General features: G+C 47.2%; 2 protein-coding genes across 7 annotated transcripts in view; both read right to left on the reverse strand.

Annotated features, from left to right (window-relative positions):
* Positions 1–2,299, reverse strand: part of MCF2 (MCF.2 cell line derived transforming sequence) — a 39,846-nt gene extending 37,547 nt beyond the window's left edge. For 2 of the 3 annotated variants that reach the window (XM_081963777.1, XM_081963778.1), the window contains exon 1: positions 1,678–2,298. In XM_081963777.1, coding sequence (XP_081819903.1) covers positions 1,678–1,783 — 106 coding nt within the window. In that variant the 5' untranslated portion in view covers positions 1,784–2,298. Of the gene's footprint in view, positions 1–1,677 lie in introns of all 3 variants that reach the window. The other variant, XM_081963776.1, reaches the window with a different exon arrangement.
* Positions 2,300–6,521: 4,222 nt separating this feature from the next.
* Positions 6,522–17,561, reverse strand: part of ATP11C (ATPase phospholipid transporting 11C (ATP11C blood group)) — a 56,560-nt gene continuing 45,520 nt past the window's right edge. For 2 of the 4 annotated variants that reach the window (XM_081963773.1, XM_081963772.1), the window contains exons 28-29: positions 16,530–16,683; positions 6,522–6,767 (exon numbers count right to left, since the gene is read on the reverse strand). In XM_081963773.1, coding sequence (XP_081819899.1) covers positions 6,630–6,767; positions 16,530–16,683 — 292 coding nt within the window. In that variant the 3' untranslated portion in view covers positions 6,522–6,629. Of the gene's footprint in view, positions 6,768–10,635; positions 10,741–13,599; positions 13,689–16,529; positions 16,684–17,561 lie in introns of all 4 variants that reach the window. The other 2 variants (XM_081963774.1, XM_081963775.1) reach the window with 2 other exon arrangements.

Raw genomic sequence — 17,561 nt, forward strand, 5'->3', positions numbered from 1 at the left:
CCTACGATAACAACTACGGAGGAGACACATTTCCCTCGTTGTGTTTCCTGCATGCCTTCCCACGCAAGGCTGACGCTGCTTAGAAAGAGGCCTGAGCAATGCAGAAGGATCTCAGCCCACCTTCTTGGCTAAAGGTGCTGCTTTGGATTGATTACCTTCAGGAAACAGATAAAAATATTCTGTTTATTTCCTAGCTTAGGAGCAACTAGGTCCGTGAGGGTGAACCTATGGCATGCATGCTTAGAGCCCTTTCTGTGGGCACGCGTGCTGTTGCCAGCTGCTCCTCTGATTTCTGGCATGTCAACTGGTCCTCATGGGCACCGGAGCACCGGAAAATGGCCTGAAAACAGCCCCAAAAACGGCCAAAAACAGCCAAAAAACAAGTCATATTTGGGGCCATTTACTGAGCCATTTTCTCGGTGGTTTTTTGGCGCTCCGATGCCCACGAAGAGCAGCTGATGTGCTGGAAACTAGAAGAGCAGCTGGCAACGGGCCGAAAATGGCCCAAAAAACAGTCTGAAAACAGCCCCCAAAATGGCCAAAATTGCCCAAAAAACAGCCACACACGTGCCAGCAAGCTGGTCTTCAGATTTCCGGTTCTCTGGTGCGCACATGTGCACACATTCCATTTTGGGCAGTTGGTGCCAGAAAGATTCACCATCACTGAACTAGGTTTTATTTTTCCTTGCAAATCTTGATAGCCAAAAGGTGAAGAATAAAGAAAAATAATAACAGCAAAAAATGAAAAGAAAAAAAGGAAGGGGATCGACGGTCTCTCCACCAGGACGGCTGGAGGGAAGAGAAGGGAGCCCTCTCCCCAGTCCATCACTAGGGCGAAGGGAGCAGCTGGTACTTAAGGGGAAAGTTGGAATTTGATGGGAGGGTTAGCAGGTAGATCCTCTCTGGGCCAAATCTGGCTGTTTGGAGAACTCTCCTGTCCTACAAAAACCAAGAATTGCCAATCAGTGCCCCCACCCCCACCCCACCGCCAATGCAATTCCAGTTTCCGAAGGACAAAACTGCACAAAGGTTCCAAGTTCACTTGCGGGAAAAGACCTCCCCTCAGGGCATCCTGGTTTCAGCCCAAGCCCGACCCACACTCCAAGCAAATCTATCTGCCTGCCTTCCCACCCACAGCATCAAACCAGGGACCCCCCACCCCTATTTCCGTTCCCCTTTACCAACTCCCCATTGCTGTAGGAGGGCTCTTGCCAGCTTCTCTGCCAGCTGTCTCCTCCTCGGCTTTTTCTACCTGGGGAAAAACTGTCTAAGGGAAGAAGGCACCTCCTGAACACACACACCCTGCTGACAGAAATCAGGGTCCCAGAGTGTGGGGCACCTCCTCCCGGTCAGGTGTGAACCCTGAAGTTCCTTTCTCTTCTCTTCTCTTCTCTTCTCTTCTCTCTCTTCTCTCTCTCTTCTCTCCCTCCTTTCTCTCCTTCTCTCTCTCCCTCCTTCCGTCCTCTCTCTCTCTCTCTCTCTTTGAGGGGGCTGGGGGCAGCACCCCAAAACCTCTTTAGACAGGGGATGCCGGACAGGAGAAATAAAGAGGAGGGGGAGGACCGCGGTAGGAAATCCCCCTCTCCCACAGGTGTCCCCCCCCCCGCCCTCCCACCTGCCCCCCATCCTTCTTTCTTCGTCGGGCTTCCACCCCCACCTCCTCCCCCGGCGGCTTACCGGCTCCGGCCAAAACCTCGGCGCGGGCGGCGCTTCGCAGCAGCTGGTAGTAAAGCGCCATCTCGGCCTCGGAGATGCGGCCGGGCGGCGGGGCGGACAGAGCCATTGGCCCGGCGGTGGGTCTTGCGCGGGCGGCTGCAGCAGCGCGCCCGGCCGGGCTGGATTGGGTTGAGTTGGGTTGGGTTACTCCGCCTCCGCCGGTCCCTCCTTCCCCGCCGGCCCGGGGGCGGCTGGCTCCACAGGGCGGGTGGTCCTGCCTCGGTTTCCCCTCCGGCTGCACAGCTGGGTGGAGAGCGGCGCCTCCTTCTCGCCTCTCCGCGGTTCAGACGCGAGGATGGAGACGCGGGAGGAGACCCCCGAAAGGGGCTCCTCCTGACCCCCCTCCCCAAGGATGGTCCCTGCTTCCCGCGTGTCCCGCATCACGTCGGAACCGGCCGCCCCCCTTGAGGGGGCCGAGGGCGGCCTGGGACGGTGGGTTTCATCCCCCGCGGGGGTCCCGGCTCCAACATTACGCGGCGGGCGGTTTGCAAAGCAGGAACCAGGAAATTGCCTTACAAGGCGTCGGACTGGTTGGACTGGACCGCTCAGCCCTTCCCCAACTGGGCGCTCTCCAGAGAGGGCCGGTGCTGCTGGCGGTCGCCCTTGGAAGCTGGGCTGGCCGTTGGGGATTCTGGGAAATGTAGTCCCAGCAACACCTGGAAGCACTTGGGATAAACGCTTTCCTGGAAGAGCTGCGAGGCCAACAGCACAGGTGCTTCTAAATCCAGTTTCACAGCCTTGGCCCCTTTAAGAGGGCTGGACTTCAACTCCCAGAATTCCCCAGCCAGCATGCTGGTGTGGGGAATTCTGGAAGTGGAAGTCCACGCTTCTTAAAGGTACCCGAAGTCTCAGCTCAAATCTATGTCCCCCCCCCAAAAAAATAAGAACTCATCACAAATGTTACAAATCCCCCCCCCTTTATGTGACTGTATGGCATACAAGGAGTCCTCCCATTATGACCACAACTGAGTCCAAAATTTCTGTTGCTAAGTGAGACATTGAGTTTTGTCTCATTTTATGACCATTCTTGCCTCAGTTGCAGTGGTGGATTGCTAACCGGCTTACTACCGGTTTGCTCATGCTTGCACGCACAACACTTATATGCATGTGCAGAAGCTTCCGTGTATGTGCAGTAGTGGGTGGGCAGAGCCTCCCGCCCAGGCCGAACTGGGAGCAGCCTGCCTCTGCTCCGTTGTTAAGTGAATCCCTGCAGTTGTTAAATTAGTAACACGGTTGTTAAGTGAAACTGGTTTTCCCATTAACGGCTGGTCAGAAGGTCGCAAAAGGGGATTGACATCCCAACGCTTGGCAACTGACCGTCATAAATGTGAGTCAGTTGCCAAGCGTTGGGATGTGGAACGTTGAACATGTGACTGAGAGGATGCTGCAATGGTCGTAAGTGTGAAAAACAGTCATAAGTCACTTTTTTCGGTGCCGTTCTAACTTTGAAGGGTCACGAAATGAAGAATTATCGGTATGAGAAGGACTAACACAATTGCTGGATAGCGTTGAATAAAGATTTTACTGCAGTATCATCTCTTGCATTTCCCAGGATTCCCGGATTAACTAGGAATTCTCGAAACCTTTTGGCATTTAAATTTGGTAAGCCAAAATCCGAAATAAAAGCGCTCTTTAAAAATCTTCTGTTTTTCAATCCCAGCCACTTTTAAAACCTAGTAGAGGGCTACTTTTGGGATGTCTGCTGGCTGGAGAATTAGAATCACAGAGTTGGAAGGGACCTTGGAGGTCTTCTAGTCCAACCCCCTGCTTGGGCAGTAGACCTGACACACATTCAGACAAATGGTTATCCAACATCTTCTTAAAAACTTCCAAAGTTGGAGCATTCACAACTTCTGATTGTTCTGTCAGGAAATTTCTCCTTAGTTCTAGGTTGCTTCTCTCCTTGATTAGTTTCCACCCATTGTTTTTTGTCATGCCCTCAGGTGCTTTGGAGAATAGTTTGACTCCCTCTTCTTTGGAGCAGCCCCTGGGATATTGGAAGACTCCTATCATGTCTCCCCTGGTCCTTCTTTTCATTAAACTAGACATACCCAGTTCCATACCATTCTTCAAATATTTTAACCTCCAGTCCCCTAATCCTCTTTCTTGCTCTTCTCTGCACTCTTTCTAGAGTCTCCACATCCTTTTTGTATCGTGGCAAACAAAACTGGATGCCATATTCCAAGTGTGGCCTTACAAGGCCTTGTAAAGTGGTATTAACACTTCACGTGATCTTGATTCTATCCCTCTGTTGATGCAGCCTAGAACTTTTTGGGCAGCTGTTGCACACAGATGGCTCATATTTAAATGGTTGTCCACTAGGACTCCAAGATCCCTCTCATAGTTACTACTAGAATTGTGGTAGTCGAAATCCACTGATCCTAAAAAACACCCAGTTTTGAAAAACCCTGCTCTAAATAATGCAAAGGATAAATCAAAATCAATTTGCTTTTATTCCAATATGGGCTAATCGATTCCTCTGGATATCCCTCCTTCATATCCCTCAAAAGCCAGCAAACTTCAAGAGAGGTTTGCAAACTTGTGTTTGCTTACTCCATTACATGTTTTGTAGTGCATCCTTAATTTGAAATGAAGTTGACTGCCCATAAAACAGGCAGGTCGATATTCCCACATCTGTCTGGATGGTTTTCTTAAGTTCTCACAGATCACTTCGTACCTGCGACTTCGCACCTCTGACTTCACACTTTCCGTCAATACAACAGTGTTACCCACAACACCCCCTCAAACCCGCATTCAGCCCAGGTGACAGAGGTGGTTAAACCCATCATCAGAACATACCAAAGTTTATTGATCATTTCAAAAGAAAACTGAAAAAAATCGTAATGAAAAAAGAGCCGATTGCATTCATAAAATTTAACATTCCACGATTATTGTATAAAGCAACATGAAGATACAAAATCACAGTTGAAGTGATTAACATAGTCCGGGGTTGGATTGGGTTGTTGTTGTTGTTTTTTTGTTTTTTTGTTTGCAAGCTGAAAAAATGCACCTTAAAATTTTTATAGAATGTTTACACCCCAGCTCTGACTGTTCCCCATATTTACACGTCCTCTTTCTTATATACATATATACACATATATGTATATTTATACAATTCTTCCTTCCGCTTTCTAGTTTGCAAAGATCCATTGCTGGTTTTGTCAGCTGAAGACTATCAAATTGAGAACTAGTCTCTTGAGCCTAGAGAGGCACTGAATTTATGGTTATTTTAGCTCACCAAGATATACAATCTTCAGTTAACCAACCAACCGGCATAGAAGATCAGGATTCACACCCAAAGCAAACTTCATTCTTTAAGTGTTTTTTTTTTCATGCTGCAAAGGATTCTGCCAATTTGCCCGTGGATGCATGCTTTGCTTCTCTGTTCATGCAAATTTTGTTGTTGTTGTTGTTTTAGATGTGCCAAAAGGTTTTATAGGACACCTTCAAAGGATGTGTAGAGATGGCTTGTTGGATGTGGCAGAAAAAGTTGACTCTGTTGGTCTTGATTAAGCAGCCCAAACTGGGCCAGAGGGAACAGGCAAACACTCCAATCCAAAGATTAAGGGGGATGAAAAGAGAAATCCAGGGAGGTCCAAACAAAACCAGAGTTGTTTGGGTCTAACACAACTCCTCTTATCACCCATATTGTCTCACGTGGGTGACCAGGTACTCACCCGATTCTTCCTTTCTGAGCAAAGTCTTAGAAAAATGGGGTCCTTCTAGGAACTTGACCCCTGTCGATGTTTTGGTTTTCACACTAAACAGTGACAAAACATGGAAGTTTGAGAATCCCAGATGCTTTGCAAAGCAATGTGCTAACACATCCAGAATGTATTGCTTAAAAGTATTAGTTCTTCCCTTTTGTACGCAAGACAAAAAACAATATATATTTTTTTAGGCTTGGCGGTAGTCAACCAGTACGCCCCAACGGAGATATATACCTTACCTCCTATTGGAACTTCCCATAAGTTTTAGACGGGAACAGAATTTGCACGGCAAAAGATGACAAGCCCACTTAGCCGTCTACCACTGGCCACTGGCACTCACGATGTTCTACATCCAAAGTTTTTCCAGGGTTCCACAAAACCAGGATAGTCCAGTGGGGGTGGGGGAAAGAGGGTTGAAGCCCAGGCACTTTTGACTCTTTTGAAATTAAATGGACCTTGACTTGGATTGTGTGAAAGCTTCCAAGCCAGAGGGAAGAAAAAGGATTGCATTTCAAAAGAGGAGAACTTGCGGTGCATCTCGTCAGCTTTCTGAGTTTTCCCATGGGGTGTGTGTGTTTGTATTTTTAAAAAAGTGGCTTTTGTTACGTCTGTGTTGGAGTCTTGCGGAGAAAGTTTTGTTAGCAGCCAACACGTCCATCCCCATTTCCTCAATCGAACCGCTGAATTGGTTAGGAAGAGGAGGGAAAAAAGAGAAGAAGATGTGGCACTTCATGACCCAATTTGTTGGTAGAAGAACGGAATCGCTGCGGGGTTGCAAGGAAGCAGGGTGGACAAGAGACCTAGTCTGACTTGACGCTTGCGAAGTGAGAATTAAAATCTGTGCTCTTTTACTGGTTCAGAAGGGAAAGCCCACAGCTAGGAAATTGTCTTTTTTCCCACCCTCGCCCGACAACCCCTCGCAAAACAGAAGCTGCTGCATCCTTCCTTTCAAGAGTCCCAAATCCCGCTCGATTTTTCACGATCAAAATGGCCAGTTGGGGTGCTCAGGGCTGGCATTATGACGAGGATGGGGGTGGGAGAGAGAGCGATCAACCCCAAATCTTCCAGATTTCGCACCGGTTTTTAAAAAGTCAAAAAAAAAAGAAAAAGAAAAAACAACCCAAGCCCATGCACCTTTTTCTTTCTTTTTAAATGGCATCTTCCTTTTGGGGCGACTCTTTGCATCACCCCAAAAAAGCAGAATTATAATTGTTGCATTTGAAAAATCCTGAGATGGCATCCAGCCAGGTGGGTGAGGGTCCCTTTGGGTTTCACTTCGACGGAATGGCCCTTCTCTAGCTGCTTGTATGACACCAGCATTGGAAACTCCGAAGGGGTGGGCTGTTCAAAACAAACACAGACACACAGACACACAAACACAAAAGAGAGGGGAAGAGAACCGTTTAGCCACATCGCTTGCTATGGTTGCTGACACCGCGGTTTGCAAAAAGATGCACCAAATGATCAGGTATTCGAGTTGCAGCCAACACATATAATTAGATTTCTAAGACTTCAGGAGTAAAAGAACATTGCAATTTCCAAAGAAAAGGGAGAAAAAGAATGCCAAAAACGCTATTTTCCATGAAAGAAGTGTGCAAATTAATCTTTGGGTTTTTAATCGAATGGGCATGGGGATTTCTAAACTTCTGGGCAAGGCTGTTCAGAAGTTTGAGGAACTAAACAGCTGTAAACTTTTCCAAGTTATACTATAAAAATAGAAGCATTAATTTTTTCTACCGGTAGATAGTGAAATTTTTCGCAGAGGGTTATATAACATCGGAAATCCGAGAAACGCTAGGCTTAGTATGAAAACATTCCTATTTCTAGGAATTGCATTATTTGTGCCAAAAGTGGATGCATTAATAAATAAATAATCAAGTTTGCCAGAAAATAAAATACAGCATCATCTCCCGGAGGAATTCATAGACAGAGAAGGGGATAAAGCCGTGGTTCTCAACCTGGGGGTCGGAACCCCTTTGGGGGTTGAACGACCCTTTCACAGGGGTCGCCTAAGACCATCGGAAAACACATATTTTCAGAAAAATACAGAAAACATAAAATAATTTTATGGTTGGGGGGTCACTACAACATGAGGAACTGAAGGTTGAGACCCACTGTGATAAAGGAAGATGCGGGGGGAGGGGGAAAGGAGACTTATACTAAAGGATGGCAAAATGAGCTGGAAGCAGGAATTGGAAAAACAGAGCAAGGCTTTAGAAATTTCTCAAGTAGCAAAACTTTTTACCATGTCTGATGCCAAGATCTACAACAGCTTTAAACTGAAGCAGCTAAAGTTACTTAGAAAGAAGGAAGGGAAGGAGTAAGGAAGGAAGGTAGAGAATGAAGGGAGAAAGGAAGGGAGGGAGATGAGGAAAGAAAGAAGGGAGAGGAGGAAGGAAGGGAGAAGATGAAGGAAGGGAGGGAGAGGAGGAAGGAAGGGGGAAGAGAAAGGAAGGAAGGGAGAGGAAGGAAGGGAGAAGATGAAGAAAGGGAGGGAGAGGAGAGGAGAAAGGAAGGGAGGGAGATGAGGAAAGAAGGAAGGGAGAGGAGGGAGGAAGGGAGAAGATGAAGGAAGGGAGGGAGAGGAGAGGAGAAAGGAAGGGAGGGAGAGGAGGAAGGAAGGGAAAAGAAGAAGGAAGAAAGGGAAAGGAGGAAGGAAGGGAGAAGAGGAAGGAAGGAAGGGAGAGGAGGAAGGAGGGGAGAAGAGAAAGGAAGGAAGGGAGAGGAGGAAGGAAAGGGGAAGAGAAAGGAAGGAAGGGAGAGGAAGGAAGGAAGGGAGAAGAGGAAAGAAGGCAGGGAGAAGAGGAAGGGAGAAGAGGAAGGAAGGCAGAAAGGAAGAAAAGGAGGGAGGGAGGGAGGGGAGGAAGGAAGGAAGGAAGGAAGGAAAACTGAGCCACCTCAGATACAGATAACCATGATTCAGAGATGCTAGATGAAGGTTTGTTTAGTTGTTCAGAAGAGACACAACTTTTCTGTATCATTAAATTCAATATATATAACAAAATAAGAAAGTTAGGCAGCATGTTTCATGCCACACTCAAAGCAATAACAGCATGGATTTCATCATGCTCCTTGCCTCTGCCAACATTTTATTTATTTAACCTTAATCCAGAGGAGGAACAGGAGTTGTGCAATTTATATAGCTTATTCTTTTTCTTCTTCTCCTTTTGGAAAGATCATGTAACTCGAATGCGTGAGCTGGAAATCTTTAAGGCGTGAGATGCCCCGTTCGTATCTACTAAGAAAAACATGGGCAGTTGAGTTGCAACGTCACAGCTTTGGCATTCTTTTTCTCTTAATTACGTGAAAGTAATTAATTCGGAACAAATTCTAGATTAAGGCAATGCATGTGAAGTGAAAAATAGAGATCAAGCCTTTCCCCCCCCCCCCCATTTCATTTCTATATAAGCTACCAGCAGGCAATCAAACCAATTTATATTTAGCTCCTTTTAAGGTAGACCGGTAAGTGTACCCCAAGAAGATTCAGACAAATTGATCATGTCCTTGGAGGACAAAGCTAAAACCAATTAATGATAGCTACTGTTGAAATGCTCATCTTTAGCTTGACTGTCTTCATCTTCTTTGTATGACCCCCAGTCTGAGCAACTGAACGCAGCTGAGGGTTTACGGGCCGGATGTCCTTCCTGTCACCAATGTGGAGTTATTTTTTCAGCAGATATATTCTCATCGTGCCCAGAAATAGAGAAATATCTGCCTGTACCTAGGATTGAACTCACAGCCTTCCGATTGTGAGGCGAGAGCTCCACCTCTAGGCCACTTCAGCACCTCTCTTTAGCTTGACTGACATGTTGACTTTAAGTTGGACACAAATCTAAACCCTGGATTGTTTTGTTAAAATCAACAGGATGCCTTTGACTTTGGGAGGGTTGATTCCTCACTATTTCTTCCTCCCTCAAATTTACCCCCCTGAATTTGGAAAGGACAAAGCATCAGATGGACCTACTTATTTCTGATGGGATGAAAAAAGAAAAGGGTTGTGGAATTTAGCTCCAACACAGCAGCATCCTAGATGCCAAAACTCAAATAGTTATCATTTACTTCTGCCCTGTGGTCCCATTTTTCACCATTTGGTCCAAAAACGATTCCTAATGGAATCTTTCACATCTATCCTCAAGAGCACAGGTGCCTGGCACAAGATCCTCACAATTTTGCAAAAAGCAGCTACAGGCATGGAAGGACCAAGAAAGTAAAACTGTATTTCCAAGCTGGATGTCAGCTTGAACCCCTTCCTTCAAAATAAGAGACAGAAGAACAGAGTTGGAAGGGACCTTGGAGGTCTTCTAGTCCAACCTCCTGCTCAAGCACAAAATCCTACACCATTCCAGACAAAAGGTTGTCCAACATCTTCTTTAAAACTTCCAATGTTGGAGCATTCACAACTTCTGGAGGCAAGTTGTTCCACTGATTAATTGTTCTCACTGTCAGGAAAGTTCTCCTTAGTTTTAAGTTGGTTCTCTCCTTGATTAGTTTCCACCCATTGCTTCTTGTCCTGCCCTCAGGTGCTTTGGAGAATAGCTTGACTCCCTCTTCTTTGGGGAAACCCCTGAGATATTGGAAGACTGCTATCATGTCTCCCCTAGTCCTTCGCTTCATTAGACACACCCAATTCCTGCAACCATTCTTCATATGTTTTGGCCCTCAGTCCCCTAATCATCTTGCTGCCCCTTGATTTAATGGCCTTGATCACTTTGATTAATTTTGATTAGAGATGGCAAAACTTTGGAACTACCATGTGAGCATGGTCAGCTGGCATCGAAAGGACTAGAGGAGGAGGGTTGTTAAGGAACTGGCGTAGAAGGATAAACATCAAAAACAGAAGGGACCTACAGCCCAAAGTGGACAATCACGTCCTTTGAACTTCTGAGCCGTGAGCAGAACACATCCATGCTTCTGAAGCCAATAAACCCCCTTTTATGTGCCCCCCGCGGGTGGCAAAAACTCAGCGCACATTTTGATGCCAATCTCCACCGTGCCATACAGGTCTGTATGAAGATGAGCCCTTCCCATTTTAATTTTTATTACACAATCAGGGCAGGCGATGTGCTCGTGTTCTGCTGGGCTCAGAGAGGATCATGAGAGCTGAGATTAAAGAATCACATCTAGAATCGTCTTGAGAATTCAACGGATTCCAGGAATCGCGGGCTGATTTCCATGCCTTCCAGAGTCCCGCTTGGGAGGAGGGGAATACCTGTTACGATACATTAGACGTTTCTGAGAACGTTCTTAAAAGCAGAGGCCGGACCGAAGGCCTGGCTGGGGCTGGATCCCGTGCAATTTTTCTGCGGGGTCTTCTCTGCAAAGAGCGAGGCAAAAATAAAATAAAGAATGTTGAGTGGGCACTTCTCTTTTAAGTGGGGAGGTTTAGCATTGAAAAACACATTTGGTTCCTCGGTGTGAAACTAAAGGGAAGTAAAAATGCATGGTTAAGGAGAAGAGAAACCCACAACGATGTTTGAAAATGTTGTTCTGACCCAGCTTCCCCAAAAAACATGAAGCAGAGTCCTGGTCCCGACAAAAACCCCTTTTATTAAACGAATGTGACTTCCTCTCATTCCCACTCAGCCAAGGCCTGGCAAACAGTCCTTCAAAGGTGAATTTATGACCACAGACCTTATCTAGCTTGGAAAGCTGCCATATCAATATTTCCCAAATGAGGTGCTGTGCAAGGAAAGTTTGGGCAGAGAGTCTCTGAGATTCACGGACAGATCTTCACACTCCTGAAATGAATCTAACGACCCAACGAACGAATTGTTTCCTGCAAAAGCCCCCTCCCCTTTCGCTCCTCTTTTATTTCCTATGGGAGGGGCCATTCACCGTCCACCTGTGGCTTTACTCCCAAGTCGACCCTGATTTCTGAATTCTTCTTTTCTTCTGGCAGCTCTGCGCATGCGCCCACTGGGAACAGGCCCCAGCTGTTCCTCTGCCTCACTGATGTCTGGCTCCGAAGGCAGCTGAGAACTGCCAGACCGCCTCAGCCCTGTCTCTGCCTCCGACACAAAGCCTTCCCCAGACTCCAGGACTGGCCCATATTTCTCCCCAACCTCCTCACTGTCTGACTCTGCTGCCAGATCCACTGGCCACTGGTGGGCCAGAACAAGATCGACCTTTTGCTTGGATCAGGGAATGTATGTGAAGATCTTGAATCACCATGAGATCCTTGGTAGCCACTTTGCTTTTTGTTTGGATGGGAAGAGCTTCCTGGTTCAACAAAAGGCCAGGACAGTGTTTCTCAACCTCAGCAGCTTCAAAGATGGGTGGACTTCAACTCCCAGAATTCCCCAGGCAGCCAGCTAGAGAATTCTGGGAGTTGAAGTCCACCCATCTTAAAGCCGCTGAAGTTGAGAAATACTGGACCAGAAAACCAAGAGTTTAGATATCTTGAGTTCTTATCAGGGCAGAAATGATGAGCTTTCCCCAATAGTCCATCTCCCTTCCTTTCGGATGGAGCCCAATCCAGCATGGCTAGATAGCAGCTTAACAGGAGCTGACTAGTTCACAACAAAGCATGACAAGGACTGGCCCATGTTCCTCCTCACTGTCCGAATCTGCTTCCAGCTCTGCTGGCCGCTGGTGGGCCACAACAGTGCATTTCTCCAGAACAGGACATGCAACTGAGTCAAGTTAATTCAAGAGGTTTATTCTGGAACTTGCAACTTGCTGGTTGAATCATGCCAACCATCTATAGCCCATCTCTACTAAAAACCACCAGCAATCTTCTACTCACAGTTTTGGGACAATACCTTTGGGCTCCTGCAAACCTACCTTTGCTCCACGGGCAGCTGGACTACAAGCAAACCATTGTATTCAGACGGTGTTGAGCAACACTTCTGAATGCGGGCAAAACCTCACTTTGCTTATCGGAAGGATTCTTGATGTAACTTCTCACAATTTCACAGAGCCGAAATCAGTGAGGAGGGTGTCTCCAGGTGCTGAAGGAGAAGGCGCAGGTAGCCCACTGGATGTTAGGAATCCAGTCTTGGCAAACTACTCCATCCAGGTGAAAAGCTTCTGTCCATGCCTTGCTGGGCTACCTTTCAACCAGCGAAGCCCCCTCCCCATTTTTTAAAGAAAGGCTTCCAGAATGCTAAGATGGCGCAGTGGTTAGAGTGCGGTACTGCAGGCTACTTCTGCTGACTGCCGTCTGCCAGCACTTTGGCTGATCGAATCCCATCAGGCTCAAGGTTGACTCAGCCTTCCATCCTTCCGAGGTGGGTAAAATGAGGATACAGATTGTTGGGGGAAAAGATGCTGACTGTGTAAGCCGCTTAGAGAGGGCTGGAAAGTACTGTGAAGCGGTATATAAGTCTAAGTGCTATTGCTATCTTCCTTCCTTCCTTCCTTCCTTCCTTCCTTCCTTCCTTCCTTCCTTCCTTCCTTCCTTCCTTCCTTCCCTTCCCTTCCTTCCTTCCGTCCTTCCTCCCTCCCTCCCTCCCTCCCCTCCCTCCCTTTATTCTTAGAATGCAGAATTGCGGCTAATTCTGCCTACTGCCAGGAGTTCGGTTCTCACTAGCTCAAGGTTGACTCAGCCTTCCAACCTTCCGTGATTGGTAGAATGAGGACCCAAATTGTTGGGGGCAAGAAGCTGACTCTGTAAACCGCTTAGAGAGGGCTGGAAAGCATTGTGAAGCGGTCTCTAAGTCTAAAGGCTAAGTGCTAAGGTAATGTTAGCTTTTCATCCTGGAGTGGTCCCATCATTTCCATCATCTTAAAACACCACCTCTGCTTCTTACTTGAAAATAAGTAATCTTGGACTGATCCCCAGTGGGGATTTGGGAGCAAAACCAAGCAGAACACCAAATTTTGGCAAACCAGAGCAGGGGGTGGGCTGCTTCTCACAGTTGTTGGAATTGCAATTTTATGATTTTTCAACAACCCTCCAAAATGGCAGCCAGATCAACGGCGACACGAGCAGGGAGATGGCGGAGATTTGGGAGGGGCGGGGAAAGGAAGGGCAATTAAGCAGAGCTTTGGAATATATGATGTGTTCCTTCTTTAAAAAAAATAAAAAATAAGAAAAAGGGGGAAAAAGAAAAGAAAAGCAGAATGCATGGGAGACAGATAAGCGCATTATCAAAAGGTCAGACGCCCCGGAAAGAAAGCAAAGGAGAGAACTGGCGGAGAATGGCAGCTTATTAAAAAAGAAGAAAATCACCTTATTCATTCAGAGAAACTGTGATTACTGGAGGTTTGAGAGAGGACGAAGATAGTAGATGTTCCCGAGGAAGGAAGACGCCGGGTTACCTGGTTCGCGACGAGACAAAAGGAAAGTGGGAAATTGGAGACACAGAGACAGAGAGAGAGAAAATCAGGCAGCTGGAAAAGGCAGAGCACAAAATAATATATTACAAATTAGTTTTTTTTTTTTTACTCCAGTGCATTTTTTTTAATGGTGGAAAAGTACTGATAATACAAGTTGAGAATGGAAAGGAGGTGTGAGAAAGGTTAGGGATGGGGGGGGGCAGGTAGCTTTTGATAGGAAGGCTGTCAGTAACTATGGCATCACAATGGCCATTTTGTTTTTTTTTAAAAAGGAGAAATAATGGGTCTTTTTCTGCACCGTGTTCCTTCTCTTGGCGTAGTCAAACTTGAGAATTTAATCCTCTTGCAAAAGCAGAGTTTTGGAGCAGTCAGTCAAATGGGAAGCTAGGCGTTGGAGGCGTCCCCTGCCTGGGAATGCATGCTCTTGGACAGGGAGGCTCTATTTAAAGTTCAGGAGATCTGTCCTCCTGTATTTGGTTACAGAGGCTACGGGGAATTCTCCATCATCCAGGACATGGTTGTCCCAAAGGCAAGGGTGGGAATCAAAAATTTCAGCAATGGGTTCTCTGCCCAGTTGCTGGGTGGGCGTGGCCATGGTGGGCGTGGCCTACTTGGCCTCCTGTACCATGGTGGGGGAGGGGTGGTTTCTCCCTCCCCAGGCTGCGGAGCTTTTAGTTGAGCCTCCGGGAGGTCAAAAATGGCCTTCCCTGGGCCTCTGGAGGCCAGAAATGAGCTCATTTCCAGACTCTTTTCCCGCCCTCTCAGAGCCTCCGCGCGGGCCCTGCACTTACCTGACTTCCAAAACGGGCCGTGTGGAGACTCCTGGGAGGGGTGGGGTGGATGGGGTCAGCCAGTCCTTGCAACTCCCGATTTGGCAAACCAGATGTAAAATTAGCATCCAGTTCGCTCGAACCGGTCCAAAGGCAGCTGGACTTCCTTGGTTGTTTTTCCCTTTGAAAACATTTTGCTTCTTCAATTCTAACTTCAAAAAAACCAGAAGAAGCTTCTTGGATGATAAGCGAAACTTCCAAAGGGGAAAAAAAAACCCCCAAGAAAGTCTAGTTGCCTTGTGCAAAAAGGGAACCTTTGGGACTCCAGAGACTGTCTGAAAAACCTCCTCACTGGTGGACACCCTCACTTTCAGGCCACAGTGGGTCCACCAAGGAAGGTGTCAGGCAAGGGACCCTCCCTTTCATGCATAACTCCCACCAGGAGGTCATCCCAACCCAACTGGAAATAGTTTTAGAAAGGGACGGGAAACGTCTCTCGTTGCTCCATTGGCCAATTTTGCAACCTGGTGTTGCATCCTCATCCACCCTCCCTTCCTCTCTTGCCTGTGTTCAGATTTTAAAATGTGAGGAAATAGGCACTGTCTCCAGGAAGAGGAGATAGGACCACAGCGTAGTCTCCTTTCATAACCTTAATTCATATGTGTGTGTGTTTCCACTTTGCTGTCCCCCTTCCTGTTTTACAGTTTTTTGCTGCTTTTGCCTTCGGTTAGAGAAGTTGGGTGGCTACATATATTTTTATCGTAAACTCTAGCAAAAACTACTCTTCTGACATATTCTGTGTGTAAAGTTTACTGAAAAAAACTACATTACAAGCCAACACAAAAAACACAGGTTTCGGTTTTACAACGCCCTGTAATCAACCCACCCTCCCTTCCCCCCAAAAGACCCCTTCAAACACTTTGAATGGACAAATCCCCCTGGAGAAGCCCAACTGCAAAACTTTATAAGACAAAATAATAATATCCTAAATTCGTGCCCCGGTGTGGGCAGAAACCACAGCACCACAAACCACAAACCAACATTGTAACAGGACTGATATGAAAACGTCAATCTGAGTTTAGCAAAATCCCAGTTAAGATTTCAGTGTCAAGCTTTTCCCTATCCACAACTTAACTGGCCTCTCCTCCTTTCTCCCTTCTCAGGTGTGACCCCCCAATTGGTCACACTACCTGCCTTGCCTCAAACCAAGGTCAGGCGTAACCTCTTTATCCCTCCAACTCCAGATAAGGCTGGAGAAGAACCTCAATCAATGTCTCAGCCTTAACTAGGCTCCTAAGTTTCAGAATGGATAAACCAGCTTCTCTTGGGTTCCTTGTCTAGAAAAAATAAAATAAGTTTGGCTTCAAAAGGCAGCTTGAGCCACACAGACCAGGAACCCAGGCAAGAGACTCTTCAACTGAGACTCAAGCGTCCATGCACATGGCAAAGCATGAGATGGTGAGAAATTTAGCTCCCCCCTAAGGAGACCAGCTTTAAAAATTCAACCGGCACGTTTTGGGGAATGGATATCCTGCAGGAGGAGAGAGAAAAAACAAGGCATTGAGGGCCTCCTAGACTAAATTCATCTGCCTTTAAAACAACGCATGACGGAGAAATATCTACCCCCGTGCTGGGTTCCCACTGAAGTTCCCTAGGAGGCAGAGACCGAAATGGGAGGTTTGGCCAAATGTAAGATCTGGGGAAAATAAAACCTCTCCCATTTCAGACCAGTCCTGATCGGGATGGATTCTCCCACGATGACATGGTGGACCTATCTTCAGACCAAAAGATGAGGAGATTATTATTTCTTTTGCACGGAGCCCTCCGCAGACTGCTAAACACTAGCTCCCCTTCTGTGGATTTTCCGCTGTAGCTCGAGTTGAACCAGGTGAGAAATTGTATGAACATTCAAGAGAAAGTAAAAAAAAACGAAAGATTTTGTTTCAGAAAACACAACAACCGCAGGGAGCCTGTCTGTGGTTTCGCTCGAAGCCTGGCCTTAGAAGAGTGGGATCCATTCTTCGACTTCGCAGGTTTTCTGCTCCACTCTTACCTCGCTGCTTTTCTTTTTCAGGTGTCTAAAGACGAGGCCGATGACCTCCGGGAGGAGGGAGACGAAGATCAGGCAGAAAATCGTCAGCCAGGAAGAGGCAAAGGACAGCAGCTGGGCGAAAACATGGTGCATCCTTTGTTGCTTCAAGAAAGGCCTGGGAGGAGAGGAAGAAGGGAGAGAGCGGGGAGGAAGGGAGGGATAGAGAGAGAATGAGAGGGAGGGAGAGGATGGACAGAGGAAGGGGGAGAGAGAGAATGAAAGAGAGATGGAGAGAGGAAGGAGGGAGAGACAACGAGAGAGAGGGAGAGAGAGAATGAGAGAGAGGGAGAGAATGAGAGGGAGAATGAGAGAGAGGGAGACAGGGAAAATGAGAGAGAGGGAGAGAATGAGAGAGGGAGAGAGAGGGAGAATGAGAGAGAGAGAGAGAGAGAGAGGGAGAATGAGAGAGAGGGAGAGAGAGGGAGGGAGAGAGAATGAGAGGGACGCAGAGAGAGAGATGGAGGCAGGGAGGGAAAGGGAGAGAGAGAATGAGTGTGTGTGTGTGTGTGTGTGTGTGTGTGTGTGTGCGTGTGTGTGCGTGTGTGTGTGTGAGAGAGAGAGACGAAGGGAGGAGGGAAAAACAAAACAGAGAGACATATGCATCAGTTCTGCATCTGAGCCAAACAGGTTTGCATCAGTCGGGGTGGTTATGACAATTACGAGTCCATGGTGCGAGGAACTGGGGTCAAGATTCCAGGCCCACCTGCCCTACCCTGAATTCACTCATCCCCTTCTGCAAAGGTGTGGGGGGAGACCAGGCCAAGAGACCCGGTCAAGGGAATGGCCGGAGAAGAGAAAGCATAGCCTGCAGCTGTAGACCTTCCCTAGTTCCTCAGGCCGTGAAAGAGACGGCGGGAGAACTGAAAGCTTCAGTCCAGGTCGCTTTGTGTTAAAGCAGAATCCACTCATCTGCTTCCTGTCTGGTTCACCCCACGAGGTCAGATAAGAGACAGAATTGCCTGCAGCTGTAGAGTGGGTAGGGGGAAAACCTCA

Source organism: Natrix helvetica (genome assembly GCF_964273705.1).
Source record: "Natrix helvetica genome assembly, chromosome: 11".
Taxonomy (NCBI): Eukaryota; Metazoa; Chordata; class Lepidosauria; order Squamata; family Natricidae; genus Natrix; species Natrix helvetica.